The sequence below is a fragment of the Bos taurus genome, chromosome 5, assembly GCF_002263795.3.
Source record: "Bos taurus isolate L1 Dominette 01449 registration number 42190680 breed Hereford chromosome 5, ARS-UCD2.0, whole genome shotgun sequence".
Classification (NCBI taxonomy): domain Eukaryota; kingdom Metazoa; phylum Chordata; class Mammalia; order Artiodactyla; family Bovidae; genus Bos; species Bos taurus.
In genome coordinates, this window is record NC_037332.1 from 11,892,893 (window position 1) to 11,909,226 (window position 16,334).

The following is a 16,334-nucleotide window of genomic DNA, read 5'->3' on the forward strand; positions in this document are numbered from 1 at the left end:
AAATCATGGAGTTGGTGAGACACAAACAATATATTGGCAGAAGCTTCAACCTGTTTGGCAGATGTACTCACATTTTGCAAGCCTAAAAAGTATGCCTTGGTTACTAAACCATGGAATAGGCTAAAAGAGGCAACCTACTGGCTCTCATGAGCTAATACTCCAAATATAGCATCTTTTCTTTCTTTAACGGAAGAGAAGAGGGTTTGGCATGGTTGGGATACCCAAAGTGGAAGACAGTTGAAGAGAAGCAGTGAAAAAGGAGAAAGCTTCTTCATTTCTGCTTCCCATGGAAGAGACTCAGGAACTATTGCTTTAATAAACTCATGAAGGGACTGAGCTATTTTTTAAATTAGGCATTTATTGTTTGTAATAACCAGTCAATCCTCAAAAAGAAAATGGTTTCATTGTTTTTCTTAGTTTAGAACTTTGGTAACATGGAAATTTTATGTGTTCTGGTGAACAGAAAGTATCCATGGCTGACAGATTGTGACCCAAATAATCTGTAATTTCTTAGCAAAATTATAGCTTTTTTCTACGTGGTTTGTAAAGTTTTTCAGTTAATCTTAAGAACAGTTATAGGAAGTCTTCCTGTGAAGTGCTTAGGTTAGTAAAGGCACAATAATCTATATACTGTACAAGAATGAACTCTCAAAGAAAAATGAATTCTTTTGTTTAGATTGACTTGTTTAGATGGAGGGAAACATGAGGATTCTGTAAATCCCTGAGGTATAAACATCTAGATATACTATCCATTTTCCCACAAAATAGCAAATATTAACTGGCTTTATGTGTCTAGGAAGGAAAGCTGCATATAGACTGACTACTGTGAAATACTGACTTTTTCAGGGGCTGGAAGATAAGGCATATTTGTATTGGGAACTGCTAGGTATCTGGGCATCAAAATTCCATCACCCACCTTGAGATCATGAACAAGCGGGGGCAGTCTCTTTTGATCAGCTTCTTACCTCCCTGTGTGGGAGTACAGATGTTGTCATCCTTATTCTAATAAAGACTCAATAATGAGTTTTATTCCTGAACTTTCTTCAAGTTTGAATAGATATTGGGATGACCTCAAAGGGGAGTTATAAGGATTCATTTGACTTTTATTAGGTCAGTTTCCAATATTCTAGTCACATCAATAAGTCTTTAAACTGAAGAGTAGAAGGAATCTGATCTAATGTTGCACCAGGCAAGGACAGTACCTGTGAAGGAACTGCTGTAGTTTGGGTGGCTCTGATGTGGTGCCCCCTGGCAAACATGGAATTTCATGATGCTGTTACAGAGCAAGTATCAATTAAGCTTGCTGGAGCAGAGGCACACAATGGAAATTAGTAAAAGTTACAAGACTAGTCAAATCATAGATGTCAGTGTCTTTCAGAGACAACCTCCCATTATTTTATTAGTACTGAAAGGAACAGGTTGAGACAAAGTAGTGAGATTTAAAATAGAAAATGTAGCATCTGCATTGAGTACAAATAGATATGAAGCGGAGGATGCTATGATATCTTGAGTATCATTGTTGGGCCTCTAATTTGACTAAGCAGGCTTTTCTCATGTTCAGCAGGTAGCCCCTTTTCTAGTACCTAATGTCTTTAGAGATGTCACATTTCCTAAAATGTTATATACTTACCATGTGACTGAACCATTTCCCTCCTAGGCATTTACCTATTCAGAGAACTGAAAGTTTATGTCCACACAAACACCTATACAGAAACATTCATAGTAGCTTTATTCTTGGGAGCCCCGAACTAAGACTTCCCTGGTGGCTCAGATGGTAAAGCATCTGCCTACAATGAGGGAAACCCAAGTTTAATCCCTGGGTCAGGAAGATCTCCTGGAGAAGGAAATGGCAACCCACTCCAGTATTCTTGCCTGGAAAATCCCATGGATGGAAGAGCCTGGTAGGCTACAGTTCACAGGGTCGCAAAGAGTCCAGACACGAATGAGCGACTTCAATTAGTAGCTTTATTCTTGGGAGCCCCGAACTAGAAACAACCCAAATGTCAATCAACAGGTAAATGAACAAACAAATGCTGACACGTCCATACCATAGGGTACTCGGCAATAAAAAGGGAAACATTGATAAATGCAACAACGTGGAAGAATCTAAAATTTGTCTGACTAAAAGAAACACAGAAAAGAGTATACAGTATATAATTCCAGTTTTATAAAATTTTTGAAACTGCTAACTATATCTGAAAGAGGAATTCCCCAGGTCAGTAGGTGCCCAATATGCTACCGGAGATCAGTGGAGAAATAACTCCAGAAAGAATGAAGGGATGGAGCCAAACTAAAAAGAATACCCAGCTGTGGATGTGACTGGTGATAGAAGAAGGTCCGATGCTGTAAAGAGGAATATTGCATAGGAACCTGGAATGTCAGGTCCATGAATCAAGGCAAATTGGAAGTGGTCAAACAAGAGATGGCAAGAGTGAATGTATACATTATAGGAATCAGTGAACTGAAATGGACTGGAATGGGTGAATTTAACTCAGATGACCATTATATCTACTACTGTGGGCAGGAATCCCTCAGAAGAAATGGAGTAGCCATCATGGTCAACAAAAGAGTCCGAAAGCAGTACTTGGATGCAATCTCAAAAACAACAGAATGATCTCTGTTTGTTTCCAAGGCAAACCCTTCAATATCACAGTAATCCAAGTCTATGCCCCAACCAGTAATGCTGAAGAAGCTGAAGTTGAACGGTTCTATGAAGACCTACAAGACCTTTTAGAACTAACACCCAAAAAAGATGTCCTTTTCATTATAGGGGACTGGAATGCAAAAGTAGGAAGTCAAGAAACACCTGGAGTAACAGGCAAATTTGGCCTTGGAATACGGAATGAAGCAGGGCAAAGACTAATAGAGTTTTTCCAAGAAAATGCACTGGTCATTGCAAACACCCTCTTCCAACAACACAAGAGAAGATTCTACACATGGATATCACCAGATGGTCAACACCGAAATCAGATTGATTATATTCTTTGCAGCCAAAGATGGAGAAGCTCTATACAGTCAACAAAAACAAGACCGGGAGCTGACTGTGGCTCAGATCATGAACTCCTTATTGCCAAATTCAGACTTAAATTGAAGAAAGTAGGTAGGGAAAACCACTAGACCATTCAGGTATGACTTAAATCAAGCCCTTCTGATTATACAGTGAAAGTGACAAAAAGATTTAAGGGCCTAGATCTGATAGATAGAGTGCCTGATGAACTATGGAATGAGGTTCGTGACATTGTACAGGAGACAAGGATCAAGACCATCCCCATGGAAAAGAAATGCCAAAAAGCAAAATGGTTGTCTGGGGAGGCCTTACAAATAGCTGTGAAAAGAAGAGAAGTGAAAAGCAAAGGAGAAAAGGAAAGATATAAGCATCTGAATGCAGAGTTCCAAAGAATAGCAAGAAGAGATAAGAAAGCCTTCTTCAGTGATCAATGCAAAGAAAATAGAGGAAAACAACAGAATGGGAAAGACTAGAGATCTCTTCAAGAAAATTAGAGATACCAAGGGAACATTTCATGCAAAGATGGGCTTGATAAAGGACAGAAACTCTATGGACCTAACAGAAGCAGAAGATATTAAGAAGAGGTGGCCAGAATACACAGAAGAACTGTACAAAAAAGATCTTCACATCCCAGATAATCATGATGGTGTGATCACTGACCTAGAGCCAGACATCCTGGAATGTGAACTCAAGTGGGCCTTAGAAAGCATCACTACAAACAAAGCTAGTGGAGGTGATGTAATTCCAGTGGACCTATTCCAAATCCTGAAAGATGATGCTGTGAAAGTGCTGCACTATTTGCCAGAAAATTTGGAAAACTCAGCAGTGGCCACAAGACTGGAAAAGGTCAGTTTTCATTCCAATCCCAAAGAAAGGCAATGCCAAAGAATGCTCAAACTACCACACAGTTGCACTCATCTCACATGCTAGTAAAGTAATGCTCAAAATTCTCCAAGCCAGGCTTCAGCAATACGTGAACTGTGAACTTCCTGATGTTCAAGCTGGTTTTAGAAAAGGAAGAGGAACAAGAGATCAAATTTCCAACATCCGCTGGATCATGAAAAAAGCAAGAGAGTTCCAGAAAAACGTCTATTTCTGCTTTATTGACTATGCCAAAGCCTTTGACTATGTGGATCACAATAAACTCTGGGAAATTCTGAAAGAGATGGGAATACCAGACCACCTGACCTGCCTCTTGAGAAATCTGTATGCAGGTCAGGAAGCAACAGTTAGAACTGGACATGGAACAACAGAATGGTTCCAAACAGGAAAAGGAGTACGTCAAGGCTGTATATTGTCACCCTGCTTATTTAACTTATATGCAGAATACATCATGAGAAACGCTGGACTGGAAGAAACACAAGCTGGAATCAAGATTGCCGGGAGAAATATCAATAACCTCAGATACACAGATGACACCACCCTTATGGCAGAAAGTGAAGAGGAACTGAAAAGCCTCTTGATGAAAGTGAAAGAGGAGAGTGAAAAAATTGGCTTAAAATTCAACATTCAGAAAACGAAGATCATGGCATCCGGTCCCATCACTTAATGGGAAATAGATGGGGAAACAGTGGAAACAGTGTCAGACTTTATTTTTTGGGGCTCCATAATTACTGCAGATGGTGACTGCAGCCATGAAATTAAAAGACGCTTACTCCTTGGAAGGAAAGTCATGACCAACCTAGATAGCACATTCAAAGGCAGAGACGTTACTTGCCAACAAAGGTCTGTCTAGTCAAGGCTATGGTTTTTCCTGTGGTCATGTATGGATGTGAGAGTTGGACTGTGAAGAAGGCTGAGTGCCGAAGAATTGATGCTTTTGAACTGTGGTATTGGAGAAGACTCTTGAGAGTCCCTTGGACTGCAAGGAGATCCAATGAGTCCATTCTGAAGGAGATCAGCCCTGGGATTTCTTTGAAAGGAATGATGCTAAAACTGAAACTCCAGTACTTTGGCCACCTCATGTGAAGAGTTGACTCATTGGAAAAGACTCTGATGCTAGGAGGGATTGGGGGCAGGAGGAGAAGGGGACGACAGAGGATGGATGAGATGGCTGGATGGCATCTCTGACTTGATGCACGTGAGTCTGAGTGAACTCCGGGAGTTGGTGATGGACAGGGAGGCCTGGTGTGCTGCGATTCATGGGGTCGCAAAGAGTCAGACATGACTGAGCGACTGAACTGAACTGAACTGAATTATATATAATAACCCTGGTGGATCAGACTGTTTATAATCTGTCTCCCAATGCAGGAGACCCAGGTTCTATCCCTGGGTCAGGGAGGTCCTCTGGAGAAGAAAAGGCAATCCACTCTAGTATTCTTGCTTGGAGAATTCCATGGACAAAAGGAGCCTGATGGGCTACAGTCTTTGGGGCTGCCAAGAGTTGGACTAACACAGAACAGGAGATCAGTGCCTGCCAGGGACCTCTTTGGGGAGCCCCTGGTAGAAATGATGAAAAAGGGGCATGAGGAAAATTTTGGAGATAACAGTGATGGATTTGTGATTACGGTGATTGCTTCTTGAGTGTATACATGTGCCCAAACTTACCAAATAATACATTTTAAATGTATTCCATCGATTATACCTCAATATATGTTTGTAAACCTAGGGTCACTAAGCCCATGAAGTGTGCATTTCTGATGTAAAGCTCTCAGCTCCATGGGTGACTCAATCAAGTGTTCTCAATGGCAATTATCCAAACACTTAAAGAGAGCCCAATATTAAACTTACAGTAAAATGCTGATGTTTCCCATGTTTTAGTATAAATATTTTCCCTTTCAAACTCCTAGGGAGAAAATAAAGTCTATATATTAAATTACCTTTCAAATTAAACATCCAAAGGCAAAAAAATTTAAACCCCCAGATCCATTTCTCTTGCCTTTATAAGGTAAAAATCCAACAAAATTAAAATCCCTCCCAGTTTTGTTCATTCACAGCCAGAAAAGTTAATGCCTAGACGGATTCCTACAGCCATGGCAGCCTGTGTGTTTCCCTTGGCATTTCCTTTCTCATTTGGCACCTCAAAGGTTAAATTAGTTCAGCATCAAGTCTGTGGTATGTCTCAATTTTTAAAAGGTCCAAAGATTTAATAGAACATCCAACGTAGTCGTAATACTTGCTTTATGCTCACCAAATTCATTGTGGTTATCATGGACAAAATTATGTTCTCAGAACCAAGTAGTTGTAATTGGCAGTTTATAGCAGAAACTCCATTGTAGAAAATCATTGGTACATAGGAAGGAGGATAACTGGGGTGGCTTTAGTCTCATCAGAATGCCAGCCAGTTTATGCCAACTGTCAGGGGCCCATGCCCTGCACTTGTCAACTAAACCAGAAGAAACTTTGCATCAAGAAGCTAGATTTATCACCATGCATTTAGCATGGCACACTGTATCTTCATTCTGGCATTTCAAACACTGATGCTGTCTTGCAAAGTAGAGATTTGCCGTGGAGCAGTGCCAATCACCAGGTCTCTTGAGGTCCTGATCACATCTAGTATAATCAAATATCTTTATATTCAGATTTTGCTCTTTCACACTGAATTTTATGACTGGCATGAACAATTTAAACCAGGAACTTCCCGAGAGCTCTGTACTGCGTGCAAGTTCTCTGCCTTAGCAAAAGTTTAAAAGCAGCAAATACTGATACAAACATCAATGTTTAGCACATCTGGATTTTTTCTGTCATCAAATTCTTGCCTCAGATGAAAGTTACATTCTGGTAGCTCTTCAGCCTCTGATGAGGTCCCTGATGCTCACCCGTGAATTTAAATATAGTTCAAGGCAGACTGCTGCAGCTTGTACCCTGAGGCTGCCTGCACACGCCAGTGGCTTTGTTAATGACAGCACAGCCAGAGTAGCTCGATAGATCCCGTCTTCGCGGGCATCAGCGGAGGCCATCCAGGTCAGCATTTGGGTGAGCCCCATGGCCACATCTTGTGCTTCAGTGAAGCCTGCATGTCTCCGTCATTCCCCTCCCCTCCCTGCTCCTCTGTTGAGGCCTGCACTTTTTTGCTTAAGGCCCTATTATCACACTGCCTCTGCAGAAACCATCAGTTTTAAGTGGACATAGCTACCCTAAACTTGAGCTCAAAAAACCCCACATGCCTCAGGGCTTAAAGCCTCTTGCTAAAGCCATAGCAGTAAGAAGCCTACTACACATTTATAAAAACATCAAATTAATGGTTCCATATAAGCCTCTATAAACTACCAAGATCAAAACTCCTTACATACTGAAGTCTGAAAGCACATGGTCTGGCCACCCAAAGCTTCTCCACTTTTGTATCATGTTCCCTCACATTTCATTCCTGCTTTATTCCTTAAGGTACTGACCCATGCAGCACGAACTGGAGTTCCAGATATTACATTCCCCCAAACACAGGCCTCTTCCCTGCTCTGCCTCCAACCCCATTCTCTCCTTTATCGACATAGCCTGTTCTTTACTGTTTTCAGTGTTAAAAACAGTAATTAAGGGTACAAACTCCCCGTAGGCAGGCCAGTCCAAGTGTTCTTCACTCAGTCTTGTCCAACTCTTTGCAACCTCAGGGACTGTAGCCCACCAGGCTTCTCAGTCCATGAAAATTCTGCAGGCAAGAATGCTGCTGTGGGTAGCTATTCCCTTCTCCAGGGGATCTTTCCAACCCAGGGATTGAGCCCACATCCCCTGCACTGCTAGCAGATTCTTTACTGCCTGAACCACAGGGAAGGGCAGGCAGGCCAGGTCCTCTCCCAAAGTGATCATATACATAAGTCATACCTCCCTCCCTGAAAGTACAGTAAGATCAGTAAGGAGGCCATGCGTGTTAGGTATGGGTGCCCCCTTCATGTGGAAGGACACATCAGTCATGGATAGAAGTGTTAACCCCATCAGTAATAATATACATCATAACTATTTTTAAGACTTTAAGCTTTTAAATATATCCCAAGTTTTCTTCCCTTTGTAATTTTCTTCATGCTGTCTTCACCCATAATTCTCTTCGCAATCCTGAAGGCTTTTCACACAGGCCATCTCATTTGTGAAACTTCTGATCTGTATAACCAGATGAACCATCTCTCAAAGACCAAGACCCTGGTCTAGGGCTTAGAGGATGAACCACAGCAACCACCAGGTTGCTTGTTAGAGCATCTATTATGGAGCCCCTCAAGGCTACTCGTCTTGGGATAGGGCTCTTGAATGTGCATCTTAAGAAGCTCTGCGGGTACATCTCCGGTGCAGTCAAGTCTGCATCTTTTGTCTTGAACCCAACGGCCACTGATTGCTTCTCGTTCTATGATGTTATTTGGCACTTACTGCCATCTATGTTCCTCAGAGGAACTTGCATATATAGCAGGTAGTGAACAAAAAGTTAAAATGAACTTCACTAATTTTTACTCATCTTGCAAAAAGACCAGATCTGTAATGTTTTGTCCTGACATCTAGAAGTAAAACACATGTAAAATCAGTATTAAGCAGTTAACTATTTTACACTGCTTCACAGTCTACTGTTTTTACCAATGTAGACAAATTTAGGCTGAGTTGTTCATTTTAAATGCAATATATACATGAAAAAGTCACTCAGTCGTGTCTGTCTATTTGCAACCCCATGGACTGTAACTTGCCAGGCTCCTCTGTCCATGGAACTCTTCTGGCAAGAATACTGGAGTGGATAGCCCATTCCCTTCTCCAGGGGATCTTCCCGACCCAGGGATGAAAACCTGGTCTCCTGCACTGCAGTCTCCTCAAACCCAGGTCTCCTGTAATTTACCATCTGAGCCACCAGGAAAGCCCATATAATATAATGTACTGCAAATTATTAAGCAATGTTCTTCTCTGTAATAAAGAATTCCTCTTTAGTAAGTCATGTTTCTTCAGCATCTTCTATTGCACCTTTAAATGTAGAATCATCAGAGCTACCAAAACCTTAAAGCAACATTGTGGTGCACCTGTTACCACTTATAAAGGATAGCATTTACAATGCAATGTTTTACGATTATTGCGGTTCTTTTGTTTATAATGTTGATAACCCAGCCTATCTGATTTTGCAGTGATTTCAAGGAAACAGGAGCAGCAGCACTGCAGTACTTTCCCTTGGTTCACAAAGGTACCAACAGACACAACACTGGTAGGTCCCGTAACAATGTTCTTACATGATACGGTCCCATAGGATCTGGAAAACTTAAGACCTGCTCTGACACTGCGAGGTTGCCATCACCCTTCAAAAAATACTACACTATGCAGTGAGTTGGCAAAAAGGTTTGTTCTGGTTTTTCTGTAAGTTATACAAAAGCCCAAAGAAACTTTTTGGGGCAATCCATTACTTCCACTTAAGGGAATGATTATAAATTATCAAACTGTGCTTTATGAAGACCACACTATAACAGTATATAGAATATAATGTGGTGTATAGGATATACATCGGAGAAGGCAATGGCACCCCACTCCAGTACTCTTGCCTGGAAAATCCCATGGACGGAGGAGCCTGGTAGGCTGCAGTCCATGGGGTTGCTAAGAGTCGGGCACGACAGAGTGACTTCACTTTCACTTTTCACTTTCATGCACTGGAGAAGGAAATGGCAACCCACTCCAGTGTTCTTGCCTGGAGAGTCCCAGGGATGGGGGAGCCTGGTGGGCTGCCGTCTATGGGGTCGCACAGAGTCGGACGCGACTGAAGCGACTTAGCAGCAGCACAGGATATACATATACATAAAGTGTATAGGATGCTCCCCCTATAAAATGTACTGAAGATAAATTTAAAAAGTTCAAGGGGAGTCTCGGCCTCCTTCAGGATTCCATAATTATAGAATTTTAAAACCATAACAGTTCACTGCTAAACTTAAATACTTATTGAAATGATCTGTTGAAAGCTTTGCTCCCTTACTTTCAAAACACTTTATTTCATCTGAATTTCATATGGTACAAAATTATCACATGCTTGAACTTGTCGCGCAAATAGCAGGTTCTTTCAGTTCTTAAGGGCAACCTTCCTTCAGTGGTAAATAAATAAAAATCAAATCATATATAATGTAGAGCATATATAGAAAATTTTCTTTTAGAAAAACAAAAATATTTGGATATCTTATTTAATATAGCTTAGCCATTCAGTTTATGTTGACAAATTTAGTTATATGTTAGGAGGGACACTCCATATACAAAAGAACTCAATAGCAAGCATATATTTTAATGGTTGATTAGTCAGGCAACAACGTCTGACTTAATTATTTTCTTGTATTTTTTTAAGAAGATACTCCATTTGTAAATTCAAGTTTGGTTGGCCCTTTTTAGTCTTTTTGCTCAGTATTTTGAACACTTCCATTTTCTTCTTTTTGTAGAGCCTTTGAGCTTCTTCTCTCTCTTGTTTTCTCCTCTCAAATTCCTGAAATTATTAACGTATATAATTTTCATTAGTGACAAACAGTAGATATTGGTCACAATTCTGTTGAAATAGCTATCACCATGCAAACACTTCAAGGTCTGTCCTATATTTTTCAAAATGTGAAATGCTACTAGTAAGCGCAGTAGTGTACTCTCTTTGCCTTTAAACTATCATATGTGCTATAGCATAGCATAATGCAAAATCATTTAACAATTTTAATTTTGCATATGAATAAAATCAAAGCACAAAGACAGAAGGCATATTTAATAATTTCATCATTTAATTAGATCCACTGAAGAGTCAGAAGTGACTTTACAGGTTATCTAGTCCCTCTAACACTGAAATCATTTCTAGAATATCTGGTATTCTTTTAAATTTGTCATCTGACAGATTTAATTCAAGTATTTAAATTCAAGAAGTACTTACTGACTGTACACTGTATACACGTAAAATATTGTGCTAGATATTATGATTTTGATTATTTAAGAATTATCAGGTTCATCTGATTTGCTAAGATCAAGACTTAAATTCATTTGCGCTTATAGAAAAATCATTCAAAGTTATATAGATCTGAAAAGTACTACTTAAAATACTATTCTCATATATAAAAGTGAAGTTTCTGAAATAATACAGTAAGTGCACTGTTTTTGAACTTCTCCTGTAACACATATAGCTTCCACATGACACACCCTTACATTTGTATGACATAATTAACAAAGTGCTTTCACATACATTACATAATTATATATATCAATATAGTATATTTTAATATATAACAGAATTTTTTAAAATGTTGTATGTTTTACAGTATAATGGCTCTTATTTCATCTAATATACTATTTACAAAGGTGGCAGTATCAGAAGGTTGGTTTAAAAAGGAAAGTATACTGTAACATTCTATGAAACAGAGGTTTAGTTTTTCCATGGAGAAATATTCCTATTTCACTCTAGTCTGCCATCAGTTTAAAAATAATCAAATAAATTTTACATGTTAAACTTCCAGATTTCTTAATTATACAATCTGTAAAACTAACACATACAAGAAATTATATATCAGCACCAACTTTGGGGTCTTTTTGACTGATGTGCTAAACCTTTTTAATGTGATAGATTAATAGAGCTTTAATCTAAGAAATATGAATGAAACACAGATAATTTTGCTGAAGCTGCACATGATTTTGTTCTACTCATTTAAAAAAGCTATTATAACTGTGGGTTTATGAATGATAACAAAGAACAGTAACTTACTGCTAAGTTAATCTAGTAGGGTTTTTAATGAGCAAGAAAACTCTTTAAAATATTATTTTATTCTAATACCTCCCTCTGACTTCTACTTGCTTTGATGTAAATTTATAAAAATCTATATTTTTTAGTAGTTTTCAAATTTTATTATGTATAATCTTTTGAGGCAATTGTTAAAAAATGACTATTACTATCACCTTCAAGGGTAATATAAACAATGGAGGAAGTGGAATGTTGAAATTCTCCAGCTCCTCTCAGATTATTCATTTACCCAGTAAATACTTACAGATGGGCATACTACGGGCCCCATATAAAGAAAAGCTTACATATACACTTAGGATATAGAAAAATGAATCTAAATATTTTAAAATAGATCTTACTTGTTTCTTAGCAGCACGCTTCGCTTGTATCTGCTCATATTCTTCCTGTGCTTTTTGATTTGACGTTTTCTTTTTATTTTTCTTTGGAATATTAATGGAGCTTTGCAAGATAAATGACAACAAATCATAAGCATTAAAAATAATATAACCAAAATTATGTCAAAATTACATCAAATATAGTACTTATATAGTCAAATCTCACTAATGCAACTTGAGGCAGGGGGAGAGATGTTGAAAGAAAGACGTTAAATCTTGCTAGTAAGACACCCAAATAACACGTTAAATTTTTTGTTATATTTTTCAAGATATAGAAGGTGATAAATATAGAGTCTTGGAGAAATAGTTTAACCAGGGAAAATACAGAAAGTTCTGACAGGTCCTAAAATGTTTAAAGAAGTAAACCAGCATACGTATGGTAGAAATGACAGGCTGCAAAGGCATTAAATTGAAGGATGTTATGAAGGACTTTATGGGTGTACACGAACTTTAATCCCAAAGTTCTCTGACCACCTTGTCTCTATTCCATTTCATTTGTTTTTAATTGCAATCAAGTATATGTTCTCGGGGCTGGGGGGATCCATATTAATAATAGTAGTAGTAGCAGCAGTAGCAGTTAACAGTCATATACCACTTTCCCATGTATCACATGCCTTTTAAAGGACCATATATAAATGAAGTCATTTAATCACCACAACATCATGAGATAGGTCAGGGATACCATAGTCTATGAATAATCCATCCTGGGGTGTGCAACATGGTAGCTGTAAATCACATACTTACTATTATTAATACCATTTTAAAGAAGAGGACATTGGGCACCAACATATTAAAGCCACTCCAGAGTCTATGATGCACTACACTATAATACCTCTCAAAAGTTAGATTTTTAAAAACATAAATAGCAAGCATTAAGCATGGTCCAAATAAATGTACGTGAGAGGCTTAAATCTACAACCCAGATCTCTTAATTCCATTCTATTACTTTGTTTATTAAACTTACCTAACATAACTCAGTCATTTAAGCTACCACGAAAGTCTCCATGAAAATATTTTCACATAATCACTTGCGATTTCTGAAATGCCCTAAGGCAAACTCCCATTACTATAGAAACTGTTCTATAATCTCTTTCATAAAATGCTACTTACATCCACAATAAAGAATTTCAAAAGACTGTAATACATACTTTATTCTTATGCTACACGGTTCTGCTGGCTGAGGCTGCTCAATGCTACAGCGTTCTTCAGACAAAGCCTGGTCACTGCTACCTTGGTCTTCTGGCAAAGGCTGATCAACTTGTTCTTCTGACAGAGGCTGGTCAGCTTTTCTAAGCTGCTTCTTGAGTCTTTCCTCTTCAGCTAAATAAAGATGTTTCAGATGATCAGGATACCAATCTGTGAAGGGGGATTCACTTGGGGTTTGAGACTTCTTTTCCCTCCGGAGTAATTTCTTATAAGTTTGCTGAATCTTGAGTTTTCTTCGAAATGCAAAGCCTTGTCCTGTTGAAGAATACATCAGTCTTGAATTACTTTCTCAGAAAACATTGCATGAAAAATGTAGTTGTTAATTTAAAACAGAAAACTTTTTACACCATCATGTTCAGATGCTAGATTTCACTATGTTTTGTTTTAAAATGTTATTTCAAGAAAAGAAGTTGAAACTACTGGAATAAATAGTACCTTGGTCCTTTGCAAAAAGACTAAGCTAACAGAAGTTGGGAAGAACTCAACTGAGAAGGAAAGAAGGAAAGTCTCAAAGAAGGAAAAACAACTAGAGTGTTGCACAATTCCAATTTATTGTACTCATAAATTAAACAGATTCATTAATTCACCTAAACACTTAATCTAGGTCTTCAATAAATACCTAAGGGGGGAAAAAAGCCCTTACTTCTATTCAACAGTATCTGAACCGAGAACTTCCAGGTGTTCAAGTTGGATTCAGAAAAGGCAGAGGAACCAGAAATCAAATTGCCAACATCAACTGGATCAGAGAAGAAGCAAGATAATTCCAGAAAAGCATCTACTTCTGCTTCATGGACAACGCTAAAGCCTTTGACTGTGTGGATCACAACTGGAAAATTCTTCAAAAGATGGGAATACCAGACCACCTTACCTGCCTCCTGAGAAACCTGTATGCAGGTCAAGAAGCACCAGTTAGAACTAGACATGGAACAATGGACTGTTTCCAAATTGGGAAAGAAGTACGTCAAGGATGTACATCGTCACCCTGCTTATTTAACTTATATGCAGAGTACATCACATGAAATGCTGCGCCAGAGGAAGCACAAGCTGGAATCAAAACTGCAGGGAGAAATACCAATAATCTCAGATACGCATTTGACATCGCCCTTAGGGCAAAAAGCAAAGAGGAACTAAAGAGCCTCTTGATGAAGCAAAAAGAGGAGAGTGAAAAAGCTGGCTTAAGATTCAACATTCAAAAAACTAAGATCATGGCATCCAGTCCCATCACTTCATGGCAAATAGATGGGGAAACAATGGAAAACAGTGACAGACTTAATTTTCTTGGGCTCCAAAATCACTGCAGATAGTGACTGCAGCCATACAATTAAACAGGAATTAAAAGATGCTTATTCCTTGGAAGAAAATTATGACAAACCCAGACAGCATATTAAAAAGCAGAGACATTACTTTGCGGACACAGGTCCGTCTAGTGAAAGCTATCGTTTTTCCAGTAGTCATGTAGTGATGTTGAGAGTTGGACCATAAAGAAGGCTGCGGTTGAAGAACTGATGATTTTGAACATGTGTGGTGTTGAAGAAGACTCTTTAGCATCCTCTGGATTGCAAGGATGTGAAACCAGTCAATCCTAAAAGAACAGAACTCTGAATATTCATGTGAAGGACTGACGCTGAAGCTGAAGCTCTCATAGAAAAGACCCCGATGCTGGGAAAGATTAAAAAGGGGACGACAGATGACAAGATGGCAGGATGGCATCACCAAGTTTGAGCAAGCTCGGGGAGACGGTGAAGGACAGGGAAGCCTGGCATGCTTCCCATGCGACCATGAGGTCGCAAAAAGTCAGACACGACTGAGTGACTGAACAACCGACTCCAGTATTCTGGCCTGGAGAATTCCACGGACAGAGGAGCCTGGCAGGCTACAGTCCATGGGGTCGCAGAGTCAGACATGACTGAGCGACTTTCATTTCACTTCACATCTATTATTTTACCTTAGAGAAACTACTTCTATGACCGATTTTTTACAAGTAATTCAACATTAACCAGGTTAGATGGTGGTGTTTGACTTTCTCAACAGCAATGATCAGAAAACTGTACTTATTTAAGATTTAGTAGTCCATATGGGATTTAAGAGTACTTAATGACGGCAAGATAAAACGAAAAATACTAAAGCAAGTAAATATAGTAAGGCAGAAATAGACGGTTCTGTGATATTTTTAATTAGTAAGGGTGAGAATCGGTAAATTTCTAGCTTGCCTTCTAGTCTTTACTGTAATACATGCAGGTTTCATGGGGAAAACGTAAAGGAAAGAGTTCTGATATTTAAAAAATGAGCGTAAGTCGAGGAAAATGTTTAAAGATTTAGAGTGAGCAACACTTCCTCGCCTTCTCATCCAGGGCTCTGAAAACCCCACAGCTTCAGCGAATTTAAGAACAGATTTCCTGGCTCCAAGTAGGGCTGGGTCTGGTTCCTAAATCCTTCCCAGCTTGGGAGGATGGCGTATCCGAAGATTTCCTAGGACCGAGGACTTGTAAAAGGCTGCCTTCTTACATACGTACCTTCGCGAACGCTCCCCGCGAAGGCTTGCAGATGATTAGGTCGCCACGTTTTCCGTTTCACATTCTTATTTCTGAATTCAACCGGTGAAACTCTTCCACGCGTACCCAACCCCCCTGTCCGCCCCCTTGCTGCCGGCCAAACGGGCGCCATGGCACACCAACCAAGGCGCAGGAAAAACACAACGGACTCAGTCAAAATACGTCATCAGGCAGAAGCAATCCATCGCCCACCCAAAAAAATCCACATCTGAGTTCTATTCATCCGGCCTTTCCTGCTTCCCAACGAGCCCTTGCCTCGAGGCCACGTTTGCGCCACCTACAGTCCGGGAGGGTGGGGCGTCATGGCGGCTTCCGGCCAGCTCCCGGTGACCCAGGACCTGTCCACGTTACATGCCAAGTTGCAGAAGCTGCTGCGGTTCCTGAGGGAAGCCCTGCCCATTTCGAATGCACATACGGTGGACTTCTACACGGAGTCTGTGTGGGAGAAACTGGTTGACTTGCCCCCAGAGACGGTGCTGTCGGCGCTCAGGACGTCCGCGGCGGCGTCAGAGGCGTGCCCCCTAGAGGAAGCCGGGAGAATGTCAGGTGAATGGCGGGTG

General features: G+C 39.7%; 2 protein-coding genes across 7 annotated transcripts in view; one reads left to right on the forward strand and one right to left on the reverse strand.

The window, feature by feature from the left end:
- Positions 1 to 9,855: 9,855 nt before the first annotated feature.
- On the reverse strand, positions 9,856 to 16,280 carry CCDC59 (coiled-coil domain containing 59). Its single transcript, NM_001099390.1, has 4 exons — positions 15,736 to 16,280; positions 13,165 to 13,477; positions 11,981 to 12,080; positions 9,856 to 10,358 (listed from the first exon to the last, which is right to left on the reverse strand). Exons 1-4 carry the CDS (start codon positions 15,884 to 15,886, stop codon positions 10,197 to 10,199), a joined length of 726 nt encoding a protein of 241 aa, NP_001092860.1. The 5' UTR covers positions 15,887 to 16,280; the 3' UTR covers positions 9,856 to 10,196.
- METTL25 (methyltransferase like 25) overlaps positions 16,056 to 16,334 on the forward strand; it is a 136,851-nt gene continuing 136,572 nt past the window's right edge. For all 6 annotated transcript variants that reach the window (XR_009494448.1, XM_059886833.1, XM_024992400.2 and 3 more), the window contains exon 1: positions 16,056 to 16,320. Coding sequence is in view for 5 of the 6 variants with exons in the window: in XM_059886833.1 (XP_059742816.1) it covers positions 16,077 to 16,320 (244 nt within the window). In the remaining variant the exon portion in view is untranslated. The remainder of the gene's footprint in view (positions 16,321 to 16,334) is intronic.